At 41.4% G+C, this 17,385-nt stretch overlaps 1 protein-coding gene across 1 annotated transcript in view; it reads left to right on the forward strand.

Moving 5' to 3' along the window:
- Positions 1 to 15,765, forward strand: part of LOC140455134 (zinc-binding protein A33-like) — a 45,118-nt gene extending 29,353 nt beyond the window's left edge. The window contains exon 7 of the mRNA XM_072549801.1: positions 14,308 to 15,765. Coding sequence (XP_072405902.1) covers positions 14,308 to 14,852 — 545 coding nt within the window. The 3' untranslated portion in view covers positions 14,853 to 15,765. The remainder of the gene's footprint in view (positions 1 to 14,307) is intronic.
- The last annotated feature ends 1,620 nt before the right edge of the window (positions 15,766 to 17,385 follow it).

Genomic DNA, 17,385 nt, shown 5'->3' on the forward strand with positions numbered 1-17,385 from the left:
CAAAAGAAAAAATACCGAAAAAGAAAAAAAACAAAACTCAACTGTCTACTAATCTGTCTACTAATCTAACCTACAACTAACTAGAGTGTATATTTAAGTCTCTTACATGCTCGGAATGTGTTAACATCAAATGTAATAAAACCCGTATTCGTGCGGGATTCCTCTCCTAAGGGGCCCCGGACCAACCAGGTTTGTAATCTCAATTAAATAAAAGCCCTTGTTAGGATAGCCGAAATATCTGTATTTATGTAATTCAAGAAGAGCTGCCATCTTTTATAAAATAATTCGGTCTTTCGGTGCACCATATTTGTAAGGAACATTCCATAATTAATCTGTGCCAATTTGAAACTCCAGGGGGGCCCTCAGCCACCCAGTTCACCAAAATATTTTTCCTTGCACAGAAAGAGAGAATAGAAAATAGTCTCTTCCCGTACATGTCCAGGGAGGAATAGTTCGAAAAGCCCAAACGGAGAGATACAGAGTCCACTTTAATTTCCGTTCCTAAAATTTCTGTCAGGGTACTTGCTACTTTAGTCCAATATCTACGGATCTTATGACCGGTCCATAGGCAATGTACAAGAGTGCCCACCTCTATTTTACATTTGGGACACATTGGAGATACTCCTGCCTTAAATTTTGACAATCGAACCGGTGCTATATGGGCCCTATGGAGTATCTTCAGCTGGATAGCCTGGGTTCTGTTACAGATAGTAATTCTTCTAGCGTTTTCCCAAATATCATTCCATGTTTCTATAGAGATTTCTAGTCCCAAATCCTGATCCCATGTTTTAAGTAGATTATCCATATCTCCCGATACTTCATCATGTAGTAAATGATAAATAGTACTGACGGAAGATACCCCCACTGGTCGTAGGACACTACATTCTCTATCTGATTTATAAAGACTATCTAATAACGTAGTCTTCTTCTGTATATAGTCTCGAATTTGGAAGTATCTAAAGAGGTCTCCATTAGGTAATCCGAATTTCTGATGCAGCTGTTCAAAAGACATCAGGACCCCATTTTTAAATAGATCCCCTAGACATGTGATACCCCTGGATCTCCAGAGTTTAAAAATGGCATCTGTAAACCCCGGTTGGAATCCCCATGCTCCCACTATCGGTGCATAAAGGAATGTTTTATGTGAATTACCCTCATTTTGCCGCATTATATTCCAAGCCTTAATTGTGTTTAGTATTATAGGGTTTTTGCAGTGATCTGTAATGATTTTCCTCTTGTCTGAAAATAAAAGGTTAATAAGTGGGTATTTTACTTGAGAGGCCTCGATGTCCAACCAGATTGATTGTGGATCAGACAAGACCCAATCAGCTAAGTAACTTAGTAGGGAACTTAACTGATATTTCCTAAAATCTGGGAAGTCCAATCCTCCCCTTGCCTGTGGAAGCTGTAGCTTCTTCAGCTTAATGAGAGGCCATCTTTGATTCCAGATAAAGGAACCCAGCCAGCCATATAATTTACGTAGAGCCATCCTTGGCAGCATCACCGGAAGCATTCTCATAGGATATCGGAGACGGGGCAGGACATTCATTTTAATTAGTGCTATTCTTCCCAACCACGAAACTGGAAGGTCTCCCCATCGCGGGAGGTCCTGCCTTATCCTTTCCAGTAAATGCACAAAATTAGCCTTCTACACCTGACCAAATACTGGGGTAATAAAAATGCCTAAATATAAGAAGCCCTCCAGGGACCAACGAAAGGGAAAAAGGGATCCGTCCACTAAGTGGGGTGTCATAGCAAGGCCACCCATTGGCATAGCCTCTGATTTTGAAAAATTAATTTTATAGCCTGAGAATGCGCTAAATGTATTAATAACTTGGATTAGGCGAGGTATGGACATCAGAGGATTACTGAGGAATAGAAGAACATCATCTGCATAAAGGGTAATTTTATGTTTACCTGTACCAATCCTCGGGGCCGTTATATTAGGATCAGCTCGTATAACTTCTGCTAGTGGTTCAATTATTAGCGTAAATAACAATGGCGAGAGAGAACATCCCTGAAGGCAGCCCCTACCCATACTGAAGCTATCCGAACCTAATCCATTGGTAACCACAACTGCTTTGGGATCACTATACAATGTTGAGACCCATTTGGTAAACACCTGTCCAACGCCAAACCTTTCCAATGTGTAAAACAAATATGACCATTCAACCCTATCAAATGCCTTTTCTGCGTCTAATGAAACTACTACTCCTGGTATCTTTCCCTGATGACAGGCTTGAATCATATTCAAAACCCTTCTAATATTATTGGATGATCTACGGCCCTTAATAAACCCCGTCTATCCTCCTTTATAATATGTGGCAGTACCCTTTCTAGTCTCAATGCTAACGTTTTAGAAAGAATTTTAAAATCTACATTTAGCAAGGATATTGGTCTGTATCACGTATAATCTTCTGGATCCTTTCCTTTTTTAAGGATAAGAGAGATATTTGCCTCTTTCAGCGAAGGCGGGAGACAGCCCTGACTATATGCATAGTTATACATGTCCATAAGTGGACCAGCCTATATTTCTGTAAATTCTTTATAGAATTCAGCTTGAATACCATCTGGGCCCGGAGCCTTACCGCTCTGAAGTTCCCTAATTGCATCAAGTATTTCTTAGACTGTTAGAGGAGCATTTAGGACTGATACCTGTTCCGGAGTTCGGCCTGGAAAGGTCAAATTTTTTTTTAAATGACTGCATCCTCCTAGTCCTATCTTCACAATCCTGCAATTTCTATAACTCAGAATAAAATTCTCTAAAGATCGCATTAATCGTTTTATGATCATGAGTCAAAATACCCGTACTTTCCTTGATAGACGTAATAGTCTGAGGGGCCTTTTTTATCTTTGCAAGAAATGCTAAGTATCTACCCGGTTTGTCACCATATTCATATAATCCTTGTTTTGCAAATAATATTTCCCTCTTAGCCGTTTGAGTAAGCGTAGTGTTTAGAGCTGTCCTAAGAGCCGTAATCCTTTGCAATTTAATAATAGAAGGTCGATCAGTGTATTCTGTTTCAGCCGCTTTTAAGCGAGCTTCGAGCAGACGCTGTTGTTCTCCCTTCAATTTTTTCTGGGTCGCTGAATAGGAGATGATCAAACCTCACGTGTAAGCTTTGATGGTCTCCCACATCATTGATGGGTTGCTAGCCGTACCTGAATTAATTTCTAAAAAAGTTTTAAATTCTTGAGGGAATAGTTTACAAATTTACTATCTTTCATTAGGAAGGGGTCCATATGCCAATGCCGAGGGAATGTCCCATTGTTCCTCGCCTTAGTTTCCATATATATAGCAGCGTGGTCAGAAATTGCTATACTACCTATTTTACAGGATGATATAGAATTTTTAAAAATCGAGGGGGCGAGAAACATATCAATTCTGGTATGGCATTTATGTGGATTGGAGTAGAAAGAAAAATCTCTGCCCTGTGGATGAAGACATCTCCATACATCTACTAATCCTAATTCTTTGTTCATATCCACCAATTGTCTAGATCTGGGAGATACTCCTGCAGTACTCTTGGGAATCCTATCTATTTCCGGATCCATAATACAATTAAAGTCTCCCCCTATAATTGTATGAACGGGCACCAAAAGCCACTAATTTTGAAAGGGCTTCCGTTATAAATTTAAAGGGGTGTGACGGGGGGCAGTACAAATTTAAAATCCCATATTCCTCTCCATTTATAAAGGCTCTAATCAAAATATATCATCCAGATTCATCTTTTATCTGATTTAGGATTTTGAAAGGGAAATTCTTCCGAACAAGAATAACAACTCTCCTGCTTTTTGAGCTAAAAGAAGAAAAAAAGGCCTGATCAAATCCACCCTGTCGTAGTTTCAAGTGTTCTTTATCCGGCAGGTGTGTCTCCTGTAGGAGAGCTATATCAACTCTTTCTTTCTTAAGATTTGATAATATTTTCTTCCTTTTGACTGGCGAATTACTCCCCTTGACATTCCAGGTGCACCACTTAACCGACTGATCAACCATAATCATCCAGGCAAATACGAGACCCCTCGGGAGGGGAAACCCTATCCAGAACATCCCGCGCATAGAGCATATAAAGTTCACAAAAATAAAGGCTCTCTAATACACTCTCAACAGTATAATAAAAAACTATTTCTAAATAATAAAAAAAATATAAAACGTATTTAAGTGGAGATTTTCCCCCTTGTTCCCAGGGGGTGTCACTTCCTTTCCAAAAGTCCATCATATCCTCTCCCAACCAATGCCCAACCCTTAACCCAGGTGCTCCTCAATAAAATGAGGAGAATTCAGATATAATACAAAGCTAGAGTTAACAGTGAGCACCCTACCCCCACCCATACCAACACCTGGATATATTTGATAATGTTAATACCATATATAAACATATAACTATAAAATTACAACCTCAACAAATAATAATTAAATATAAAAATACAAAATAACAAGGAAGAAACAACCCCGCTCCTAAAGACAGAGGTAAAATAGAATAAGGTAACCACCTCCCCCCACCAACATTAACCAAACCCCCTGGCTTTTTTAATACACATACACATACATGCCCACATATATACATAAAATAATAAAAGAAAACAACCCCAAGGTGGGGGGGAGAAAATCCCTCTCCCCACCCCCCATGATAATATTAAACAGTAAGGTAAGAAAAAAGAAAAAAAAAGGGGGGAACATAAACCAAAGCGGGGGAAAGGCAAACCAACATCCATTATCTCTTACAGTTTATCTAAGAGAGTCCAAGAATTCCTTTGCCTTTTCTGGCGATCCGAAGTTATACACGGATCCTTCATGGTTAAAGTGTTGCGTCGCTGGGTAGCGTAAGGAGTACTGAATATTTAAGTCCCTTAAATGCTTCTTCGCCTCGTCGAATGCCTTCCTCTTTCGGACCAGAACTGGGGAAAAGTCATGGAATAACATGATCTTGGATCCTTTATAGATAATAGCTTGGGGGTCTTTTCCAAGATTTCTAGAAGCTTCTAGGAGTATCTGCCTCTCCCTATAGCTCTGCAGCCGGAACAGGACCGGGCATGGGCGCTGGTTCGAGCCGGGCCCGCTATTGCGACCCGGTAGGCCCATTCCACCCTTACCTGGCCTGATCCAGCTTCCAAATTTAAAAGCTGTGGCAGCCACTGCTCAAGGAACTCTGTAAGCTGGCCTTCCTCTTCCCGTTCAGGAAGGCCCAGCAAACGAATATTTTTTCGACGACCTCTATTATCGAGGCCGTCAATGTAATTCTCTAAGGTCCAGACTCGCTGTCCGAGAGTCCGGACCTGATCCACGGCCGATTGAGCTGTAGTTTCGGAGGTCACGGCCTTTAACTCCGCCCCTCCAACTCGGCGCTTGATTTCCTGGATGTCTCGGTCGTGCTTCTGCAGCGCGGCCGAGAGTGAGTCCCATCGATTTCGGGACTCTTCGATAAAAGCGTCGATCTTCGCATCCAGTTTGGAGATCATTTCCACAAGACTTGTCACTGTAGATAAGTCCCCCGGGGCGACTGTGGACGCCTCAGCTGCAGCTGGAGAGGGTGGGGAAGGGGTTCCTGCTTGCTGAAAGCTGCGAGCTCCCTTCCCTTTAGTCATTTTTACTAAATATTAGATTGTTTAAATTTAATGCTAAGCAACTAATTAAATTAAACAGCTATTATAAATGATTTGGTGAGTGTGGTAGGGGTGGGTGACCCACTTTACCCAAGTCTTGGGAGGAGCACTATAGACTCAGACTTGCTGGGTCGCAGCCATCTTCGAGTGTAAAGTCTAATATAAGCAGCTGTGCAATACTGAGGCAGTGCTAGATTATTAGAGCAGTCTTTCGGATGAGTCGCTAAATCAAAGTCCTTTTTTTTGCCCTTGTGGTTGTAAAAGGTTCATGGTGATATTTGGGAAAGAAGCAGGGGAGTTCTTCGGGTTCTGTTATCAAATATTTCATCCTCGGTCAAAGTCATTCGCAGATTATCTGGTCAGTAATCTTTTACTGTTTGTGGGATCTGGCTGTGTACAATAGAATTGTTTGAGTATGTCATACGTGCTGAATGAACTTTGAATTAACGAACAATGGAGGTCTCTTGAAAACTGAGTCTGGCCCAATGCTCAGAGAAGGACTCCTAAAAGGTGGAAAGTCAGTAGGGTTTTGCCTTTTGAAATAGGAAATGTAAATTGGGTAATTTCTGAAATCCCATTCCTGGTTCGACATACATACTCATTATTTTCACTGCACAGTTTATCGGCAGGCTTGAGTAAGTGTTTCTGACTCATCAAACAGACTAAGATGGGTACAAAGGAGAGGATGATTAGAAAACATGGTTCCTTCTACTGGAACACTGGAACTGTTCTGTACCTGATTGATAGGCTTCTAGCCCTAACCTCATGTACCCTTCCCGTTTCAGTACCCTACATGCCTCTGCTGTTCTCCTCAGTCTACATATTTGGCATGGAGAAAGTGAGGACTGCAGATGCTGGAGATCAGAGCTGAAATTGTGTTGCTGGAAAAGCGCAGCTGGTCAGGCAGCATCCAAGGAGCAGGAGAATCGGTGTTTCGGGCATGAGCTCCTGAAGAAGGGCTCATGCCTGAAACTACGATTCTCCTGCTCCTTGGATGCTGCCTGACCTGCTGCGCTTTTCCAGCAACACATTTTCAGCTACATATTTGGTATGTCCATTGCATACCCCTTCATATTTCTCCACAGAGACTAATCTAAAGCCCTGGCAAGAAACTGGTAATAAAACTGAAAAGTCTTTAAAATGCTTGTGTAACTGTTAGAAAAATACACATCCATTCAGCCTCCTCTTGGAGCTCATAAACCAGTCAAGCACTCACCCGAGCCATTCAAATTCCATTTAAAACTGTGACCATTTAAGTAGTCATAAATCTGTTTTAAAAAAAACTACTCCATTTCTACTTCACAAAAATATAATCCAATTAGAATTGACAATCAAACTAAGCTCAACGGCCATGTCCACAGCTTCTCCTGGACTGAATGTTTTCATGATTTTCGTTCTCACCCAAACATACATAATGTTTTGCGTAAGCATGTCAATGAAACCTCTAGAGCTGAATATATGACAGTCTTAAGTCGACAAATCAAATGTTTGAACACTCAACCAAGGAAGTTTGCTATCAGTTCAGGTATTTCAATTCAATGAGTACATGGTGGTAATGTCACTGGACTAGTAATCCAGACCTCCTGGCGATTGTTCTGGGGTCAGAGGTGTAAATCCCTTTAGGCAGATTGTGAAATTTGTATTCAATATTATAACAACCATTTTTGATTGGTGGTTTAAAACAAATCAATTTGTTTCACTAATGCTCTTTACAGAAAGAATTCTGCTCTCCTCGCCTGGGCTGGCCTCCATGTGATTGTCTCTTCTGGCCGGTTCAGGGTGGACAGTAAATGATGTCTTAGCCAGTGGTTCCCATGTCCCTTGAATGAATTCAAAAGTTTTGATGTAAACATCAAAGTACAGGGTCCAGATGACACACACAAATCTGAATGTCAACACTGGTACATACAGAAAAACTCTTTTTTGGATAAGTTCTTCTTCTGAACACTTTTACAATCCCAATCAGTTTAATGGTTAAATACCATTAAAACAAAGCAATAATATTAATCACATCATTTAAAAAAAACTAACCAATTACAAAGCATCTGTTGACAGCAGTTTTTAAACAGAAGGTTTCCGGTTCCCGACCAGGCCTGCGCCATGGTTCTTGAGCCCTCTGGCTCCTTCGAGCTTCAGAACACAATCTGTCTCATTGAACATTTCAGATGTAATAACATTTGAAATAAGCTACATTGTAAATGTATCTAATACATTGTAAAAAAAACATACATTTCTTAAAGTAGTGACTGGTGTTGAGATTTTTCTATCTCCCTGCAATTATATTCTGTGCTTTGAAGTAAATGCAAGTGTCAAGTATGCCTTCTTAATTATCCTTTAAACCTGTCCTGCTGCCTTCAGGGATCTGTGGACAAGCACCCAAAAAACCTTCCCATTCGATGAACTTCTTCGAGTCCTGCCATTCTTTGAGTATTCTCTTGTCTTGTGACTTCACATTTATCAGGGTTAAGTTCCATCTGCCCTCTCATCTGACCAAGACATCTTTATCCTCCTATAACCCAGCCTCCTTCCTCAGTATGAATCACCCGGCCAATCTTCATGTCATAAATAAGCACACTTATCATTCCCTCCACATTTACTTCCATATCCTCAATAATAAAGGGACCCTACATTGATCCCTGTAGTACACCAGTAGGCACTGATCACCAATCACAAACAGCTTTCTTACCATCACCCTCTCTCCAATTACTTTTGGATCCAAACACTTTCAAAGTTATCTGGATCCCATGTATGTTTACCTTCTTTATAAGTCTATTGTTGTGACACTGGGCAAACCCCTCTGCTATAATTTAAACTGGCCACACAGAAAAGTTCACCCCGCGCCATATTCAGTTAAATTTCGAGTGGCAAAGAACTATCCCAAAAACCACAAATTTAAGAAAAAAATTTAGCAATTTTAATTTTTTTTTAATCCATAAGAGAACATTTAAACAACAACTATTTATACTCCTTTCTCTTAATCAAACTTTCTCTGTAGATTTCTGTAGGTCAGCTTTGGTGTTCTGCTGCACAAATTTCTTATGGACAAGTACCTTTCAAAGAGCTATTCTGCTGGCTGTTATGTTGGTGCTTGACAGCTCTTTGCTGCTCTTCCCCCTAACTGTGCAAAATATCTGATATTCTACCCCAAAACATTGGATCATTTCATTGGTTTGATGTCATCCAAAACAGTAATTCAAATTTGATTGAATTTTGTATCTGGGGCATAATTTAAATTGGCCAAATTTGAATTTGTTTTGTACCATGGCAGTGCAGCTCCAGCTATTTGTTTCAACCAAATGTTACATTTTAAGATTTTTCAGCATATTGTGCCTCTCTCGGTCCGTGCCAGCTTCCACTCTCTCTTAAAGATGCAGTACTCACCTACACCTTCATAACACTACCATGTTGAACTTTGTCAAATAAACTATGTGAATTGCACTACCCTCATCTACACACCTGGTCACCACCTCTCAAAATTCAGTTGGACTTGTTCGGCATGACCTCCCTCTAACAAAGCAGTGCTGATCAAACCTTGCCTCACCAAATGGAGATTAATTCAGAATTTTCTCCAATTAATGTAAGGCTCACTGCTCTGTAATTCCCTGATTTATCTCTACCACCTTCTTTAAAAAGTGGAACAACTTTATCTGTCTTCCAATCAATTGGCAGCTCCCCATTGCCAGAATGATTAAAAATTTGGTGCAGAACCCCTGCAATTTCCCTCCTCATCTTCTACAACTGCTTGGGAGAGAACAAAAATTTGTCCATTTTTAAGCGTGCCAAAAACCCGAATACTTCGCTCCCTATACCAAGCTATTCAAGAATTTCATTGTCCATCTTCTGCATTTTCCTCCAAACTGAAAACAGATGTGAAGTAACTGTTTAACACCCTAGCATGATCCTGCAGCTAAACATACAGATTGCTGTCTTGGTTCCTAATGGGCCTTACTCTGTGCATGTGTTTCTGCGTGCACAGTGATTGAGCACTATACAATGGACAATGAAGAAGTAGAAGAACATAAAAAAAGGAGCAGAGTCAGCCATCTGGCCCTTCCAGCCTGCTCCACCATTCAATAAAATCATGGCTCATCTCTTCGTGGACTCAGCTCCATTTAATGCTCACTCACCATAACAATGAATTCCTCAACTCTTCAAAACTCTATCTTTGCCTTAAAACATTCAATGAGGTTGCCTCAACTGCTTCACTAGACAGAGAAATCCACAGATTCGCAACCATTTGGATGAAGAAGTTCCTCCTCAACTCAGCTCTGAATCTGCTCCCTTTATTTCAAAACTGTGTGCTTCCGGTTCTAGTTTTACCTGCCAGTGGAAACAACATCCCTGCTTCTGTCTTAGCTATTCCCTTCATAATTTTACATGTTTCTATAAAGTGTGCCCTCACTCTTTTAAATTCCGAAGTGTATAGTCCCTGTCTAGCCAATCTGTCCTTGTAATCCAGCCTTCTCAACTCCAGAATCAACCTAGTGAATCTTCTCTGCACTACCTTCAGTGTCAGTACATCCTTTCTCAAGTAAGGATCCAAAACTGTACACAGTGCTCCTCCTGTGGCCTCACCAGCATCTTTATACAGCTGCAGCATAACCTCTGGTCAGGCAGCACCCATGGAAGGAGAGCAAGCTAACATTTTGAGTCTAGATAACTATTCATCAGAACTGAAGTGAAGTCTGCACAACTGCTGTCCCTCCACACTTCACTTCAGTTCTAATGAAGAGTCATCTCGACACGAAATGTTAGCTTGCCCTCTCCTTGGATGCTGCCTGACCCGCTGTGATCTCCAGCATTTGTTGTTTTCAGTACAGATTCCAGCATCTGCAGTAATTTGATCCAAAACATAACCTCCCTATTTTTAAACACCATCCCTCTAGCAATAAAGGACAATATTCCATTTGCCTTCTTAATTACCTGCTGCGCACGCTAACCAATGTTTTGTGATTCATGCAGAAGGACAACCCACGTGTCTCTGCACAGCAGCATGCTGCAATTTTTCACCATTTAAATAATAGTCCATTTTACTGTTCTTCTTATCAAAATGAATGACCTCATACTGACCAACATTGTACTCCATCTGCCAGACCCTTGCCCACTCATTTAACATATCTATATCCCTCTGCAGATTTTGTGTCCTCTGCACACTTGGCTCTACCAATCATCTTAGTGCCATCTGCGAACGTTGTCACACCACACTTGGTCCCCAACTCTAAATCATCTTTGTAAATCGTAAACAATTTTGGTCCCAGCACTGATCCCTGAGTCATACCGTTAGCCATTGATCACCAACTCAAAAACAGACATTTATCCCTACTCTTTGTTTTCTATTAGTTAACCAATCTTCTATCCATGATAATACATTACTCATAATGCCAGGCACCTTTATCTTATGCAGCAGCCTTTTGTGTGGTATCTTATCAGATACCTTCTGGAAATCCAACTATACCACCTCCACTGGTTCCCTGTTGTCCACTGCACTTGTAATGTCCTCTAAGAATTCCAGTAAATTAGTTAAGCGTGACCTGCCTTTCATTAATCCATGCTGTGTCTGCCAAATGGGACAATTTCTATCCAGATATCTTACTAGTTCTTCCCTGATGATAGATTTAAGCATTTTCCCTGTTACAACGTTAAGGTATCAGACCTATAGTTACTTATCTTTTGTTTACTTTTTCAAGTACTGGAGTCACATTTGCTGCTTTCCAATCTGCTAGAACCACCCCAGAGTTGAGCAAATTTTGGTAAATTACCACTTGCTATTGCTCCTGCCATCCCTTTTTAGTACCCTGGGATGCATTCCATCAGGGCCAGGAGACTGTTCCACCTTTAGTCCCATTAGCTTGTCCAACACTACCTCTTTAATGATAATGATCTCTTATAGGTACTCATCTGCCATAGCCTGCTTGTCATCAATTAGTGGCATGTTATTTGTGTCTTCCACTGTGAAGACCGACACAGAATACCAGTTCAAGGCCTCAGTCGTTTCCTCATTTCCCACTATGACATCCACCTTCTCATTTGATAAAGGACCAATGTTTACTTTAGCCACTTTTTTTCATTTTATATTTGTAGAAATCTTTACTATCTTTTTATATTCGGGGCCAGTTTGCTCTCATAATCTTTTACCTTGTTTCAAATACTGTGAACATTCAGGTGAAGTGTTGTGCAAGTTTTTCTATCTTTAAAATCCTATCTCCTCCACCAGAAGAATCTTTCTTTTTAAACAAACATTCTCTCTTTTTCTGTCACTACCTAGTTTCCAGTCATCTCAGTGCTACACTGCCTTTAAAGATTTCCTAGTCCTCTAGTTTCCCATTCACCTTTGCCACTTTGAATGTTTAACTTTCAATTTGATACCCTAATTTATTTCCATAGCCATCTATGGCTGATTATCCTTTTTCCTGCAATCCTTCCATTTCATGTGTATATTCTTTTGATGAGCACTGTAAAAAGTTACTTTGAAAGTTCTCTACTGTTCCTCAATTGACCCATCATATAGTCTTTGCTCCCAACTACCTTAGCCAACTCCTTCCTCATCCTATTGTAGTCTCCTTTGTTTAAGCACAAGATACTGATACTGGCTTGAATTTTACCTTCTCACCCTCCATCTTTGAGCACTCCTTCCGAGAGGATCCCAAACTATGAGATCACTAATTATTCCTGGTACATTGCACAGGATCAGATCTAGGATGGTTTGTTCCCTCATAGGTTTCATTATACATACTGTTCGAGGAAACTATTGTGTATACATTCTATGAACCCCTCCTGAAGGCTGGCTTGACCGACTTGGTTTGAATACTCAATATGTAGATTAAAAGCCTCCATAATTGCCATTCCATATTTAGATGCATCAGTTATTTCTTTGTTTATTGTCTGCCCACTGTGATATTATTTGGTGGCCTGTAGACTACACTTTTTCCCCTTAATATTTCTAATTTCCACCCACATTGATTCAACCTTTTTCTCCATAGAATCATCTCCCACTGCTGCCCGGATGTAATTCTTAAATATCAGAGCTACACCGCCTCCCCTTTCCTTCCTGTCTGTCCTTCGTGACCACGGTTCTATCATGACTACTGAATTATGCCCAGTTGCAACAGTTTGTGCCATCAACTTGTTTACCTTGTTTCAAATACTGCAAGCATTCAGATGAAGTCACGTTATGCAATTTTTTCTATCTTTAATATCCTATCTCCTCCACCAGAAAAATCCTTCTTTTTAAACATTCTCTCTTTTTCTGTCATTACTTAGTTTCCACTCATCTTAGTGCTATGCTGCTCAGCTGCTTCTTGCTTTTTATTTAATGCCCTGATTCTCTTTTTCCTTAAGCCCTCACCCACTCAAGCTAATTGAGGGCCTCCCGTTAGGTTCTCATCCACAACCCCCCCCCCCATCCCCCTGCCACGCTTGTTAAAAGTCCGCCCAATATTGATAGCAAACAGCCTGCAAGAATATTGGTCCCTTCACTGTTTGGATGAAGACCGTCCCTCTTAAATAGGTTCTGCCTTCCCAGAAATGGTCTCAATTATTCAGAAATCTAAAGCCCTCCCTCCTACACCACTCCTCAGCTCTCATTTTTAAACTGCCTAATCTGCCAATCCTAGCCTCACTAGCATGTGCACAGGTAGTAATCCAGAGATTACTACCTTTTGAGGTCCTGGCTTTCAATCTGGCTCCTAACTCCCTAACTTCAGCCTTCTGGACCTCATCCTCTTTTTAACTATGTTGTTGGAACCAGCGTCTACCACAACCACTGGCTGGTTCCCTTCCCACATCAACACCACCCACCCCAATTGCCCTGCAGCAGCTCAGTAACCTGCAGGACCCTTGCACTAAGGAGGCACCATACAATTCTATTGGCAGTAGAGCATCTGCAGAAACACCTCTCCTTTCCTTTGATGATTGAGTCTCCTATCACTGCAGTCCTCACTGCCTTTTTCTGTCCCACTCTGTATAGCTGAATAACCCACCATGCTGTGGGTTTTGCTTTGGCTACAATTCCCTGAAGCATTATCCCCATCGTCAGAGCTCAACATTGCGTACTTATCGGCTATTAGGATAGCCTAAGGGGACTCCTGCACTATCTGCCTCACCTTACAGCTGCATGCAATGATCACCCATTCTCTATCCTCCTGGACCCTTTTACGCTGTGGGGTGACCACAGTCTTGTACATGTTATCTACTTAACTCTCATTCTCCTGGATGTTCCTCAGTGCCTCCAGACCTCGTTCAAGCTCCATAACCTGGCACTTGAGTTGGAGGTACTGACAGCACCTCCTGCACACTTGTTGCTCATCGATGCAGTCAGTCATCAAGAACTCCCACATGTTACAGATGGAACGTGTGGCTTGAAGGAACTGGCCTTCCACCCTTTTTACCCAAAAATTAACCACTAAAACAACTAAATGCAATTCTCACTAACACACACTAACAATTAACTAGAAACCATAATTCGATAGGTTATTTGATTAGAGTCAGAAAATTAAAGACTTATCCTTACCACTCAAATAGCCAGTCATTTAACAGGTTGGTGGTAATGTCTCGATTGAATCTCACGGTCACTCTCACCAGATGATGATTAGCCCCTTACCGCTTCTCAGGTCTCTGCCCTCCGACTGCTGCCGGCTCTAGCTGAACCTAAGAATGTGTCCAATCACTGAATGTCTCTATTAACTAAGGATGTATATCTTGCAGCCAGAGAATTTCTGAAACTGGATCCTAAGACAGCACATCCACGACTCATTCTGTCTGAGGATCTCATCAGTGTGATTGATGGTGAGAAACGTCGGGACTCTTCATTCGTGCCCCATCGCTTTAACCACTGGCTCTGTGTTCTGGCCAATGTTGGCTTCCTGTCAGGGCAGCACTACTGGGACATATTGCTGGGCAACAATACCGCTTGTGTCATTGGGGTGGTCAGCGAAATTGCCGACCGGGCAATAACTAAACAGCTGACGCCACAAGATGGCTACTGGGTGATTGAGATGGTCAATGGGAACCTAGTCAATGTCAATGAGTCTGGTCCCAAGATCCTCCCCCTCCAACGCAAGCCCCGCATCATCCGTGTCTATCTGAATTATGAGAAGGGGCAGCTGTCCTTTTATGATGCTGAAGACCTGTGTCCTATCTACACCATACAGGACAAGTTCACAGTGAAACTCTATCCTCTCTTCAACCCTCACAACCACAAGGAAGGGAATTCAGAGCCGCTGAGTATATGTAATGAGATGGAGTGCTGAATTAATTTGTCACCGAGGTGGAATTTTGACATTGTGGCGGCCTTTGAAGGGAAACTCTCTTGTCATTTTAAAACCTAAGGCAAATATATGAACTCGGATTGGTATTTTTCTTCCATAAGCTGGTGCCAGGCATTAAGTATTAAAGGTGCTGGTTGGAATGAAATGGACCCTGACTGGCTGGTTGGGAATTTTCACATTGGTGCTCCTGGTTCCTAGGAGGAACTCACATTTGCCAAATCTGCATTATCCATCTGTTACCTTTCCATTAATGATTTTAAATGTTATAACGAAGCTGGGGTTGAGGCAGGAGGAAGAGGGGCTGCTGAATTTCTACACTGGAACCAGTAACACAGCAGATATACACAATTAACTCCCCTTGCACAGACGGTCAATGGATCCATCAATCACAACACAAATTCTGGACTCAGGTGTGCATATGGAATCCAGCATTAGTGTCATTCTTCTGTTGTGGGCATTTGTTTCCGTAACAAACACACTAGTACAGGGATTGTCCCTCCCACTTTATCCTCCCTGTAATTCCATGAGTGGAATAAATCGACTAGAGGCTGGAATAAGCCATTTAGCCCTATTAGCACGGTCTGCCCTTCAATAAGATTGTGGCTTACCTGGTTGTGGCCCTCATTTCATAATGAACTTTTGAGTTATTTATGAATGTTACTGTAGCGACAGATATAAAAAGGCACAAGTCATTTTATCATGAAAGGATAATATAGCCAAACTTCTCTTAACAGTATTGTATTAAATAGTTAATAGCCACGCCATTGATGCTGAAAGGAACAGACTGAGGCAACATAATGGAGATTTTGATTTGTGGAAAAAACTTTAAATGTATTATGAGTAAATGCACAATGCAATCCTGGAGTGTAATAAATGTATTCTGAATGTTTCATAATTGTAGTTTGAGCTTTATTCTAAATGTTAAGGAAGTTGTTTTCAATTGAATACACGGTCATCTTCTCATTCATGTTAACATTACTCATACCTCTGGGCGAAAGTGAGAACTGCAGATGCTGGAGATGGGAGTCAAAAAGTGTGATACTGGATCAGCTGTGCTTTTCCAGCATGACACTCTTCGATTACGAATACGTTTGCAAGCCCAATATGTTTCAGCCTTTTCTGTTCATGAACACTGTCCAAAATTGGAGAACGTATTGACACTAACAGAAATATGGCTTATGATGATCCTAAGAATGACTTGGAAGAGGGAGTCGAAGGATGGGTCAGTAAATTTGCAGACGATACAAAGATTGGTGGAGTTGTGGATAGTGAGGAGGGCTGTTGTCGGCTGCAAAGGGACTTAGATATGATGCAGAGCTGGGCTGAGGAGTAGCAGATGGAGGTCAACCCTGTCAAGTGTGAGGTTGTCCATTTTGGAAGGACAAATAAGAATGCAGAATACAGGGTTAACGGTAGGGTTCTTAGTAAGGTGGAAGAGTAGAGGGATCTTGGGGTCTACGTTCATAGATCTTTGAAAGTTGCCACTCAGATGGAGAGAGCTTGTAAGAAGGCCTATGGTGTATTAGCGTTCATTAGCAGAGGGATTGAATTCAAGAGTCATGAAGTGATGTTGCAGCTGTACAGAACCTTGGTTAGGCCACATTTGGAGTACTGTGTGCAGTTCTGGTCGCCTCACTTTAGGAAAGATGTGGAAGCTTTGGAGAAGGTGCAGAGAAGATTTACCAGGATGTTGCCTGGAATAGGTCGTACGAGGATGGGTTGAGAGTGCTAGGCCTTTTCTCATTGGAACGGCGAAGGATGAGGGGTAACTTGATAGAGGTTTTTAAGATGACCAGAGGAATAGATAGAGTAGACAGTCAGAAACTTTTTCCTCAGGTACAACAGAGTGTTACAAGGGGACATAAATTTAAGGTGAAGGGTGGAAGGTATAGGGGGGATGTCAGGGGTAGGTTCTTTACCCAGCGAGTGGTGGGGGCATGGAATGTGCTGCCTGTGGGAATGGCAGAGTCAGAATCATTGGCGACCTTTAAGTGGCAGTTGGATAGGTACATGGATGGGTGCTTAAGCTAGGACAAATGTTCGGCACAACATTGTGGGCCGAAGGGCCTGTTCTGTACTGTATTGTTCTATGTTCTCTAATGGATTTCACGGAGTGAAATAAAGAGGAACTATTTTACCTGGCAGTTGTGTTAGCAACCAAAGGCTATGAATCTAATGCCTTAGCACTGCCCCAAGGTCATATCCAAGTCAAACCAAATAGTGAGGCATTGATTGGCAGGCACCAGTATGAAATTTTTTTTTTGAAAATGTTGCTGTGTCCCAAACAAAAATCAGCTTGGGCAAGTCATCTTGAGATAAAGTGAGCGACTTCGAAAATCATAGGTATATGTTTGGGGTGAGGGGAAGGGTACATAATTAATGCTCACTTTTGTATCAGAACAGCAAACTTATAATGACAAATAGTGCTGAATGACAAAGTGAAACATTGTCCACAATGCAGTTCTTCACATCATGTGAGATGTTGTTAGACGTAATAATGGTTCGGAAATCTGGA

Source organism: Chiloscyllium punctatum, chromosome 30, assembly GCF_047496795.1.
Source record: "Chiloscyllium punctatum isolate Juve2018m chromosome 30, sChiPun1.3, whole genome shotgun sequence".
Classification (NCBI taxonomy): Eukaryota; Metazoa; Chordata; class Chondrichthyes; order Orectolobiformes; family Hemiscylliidae; genus Chiloscyllium; species Chiloscyllium punctatum.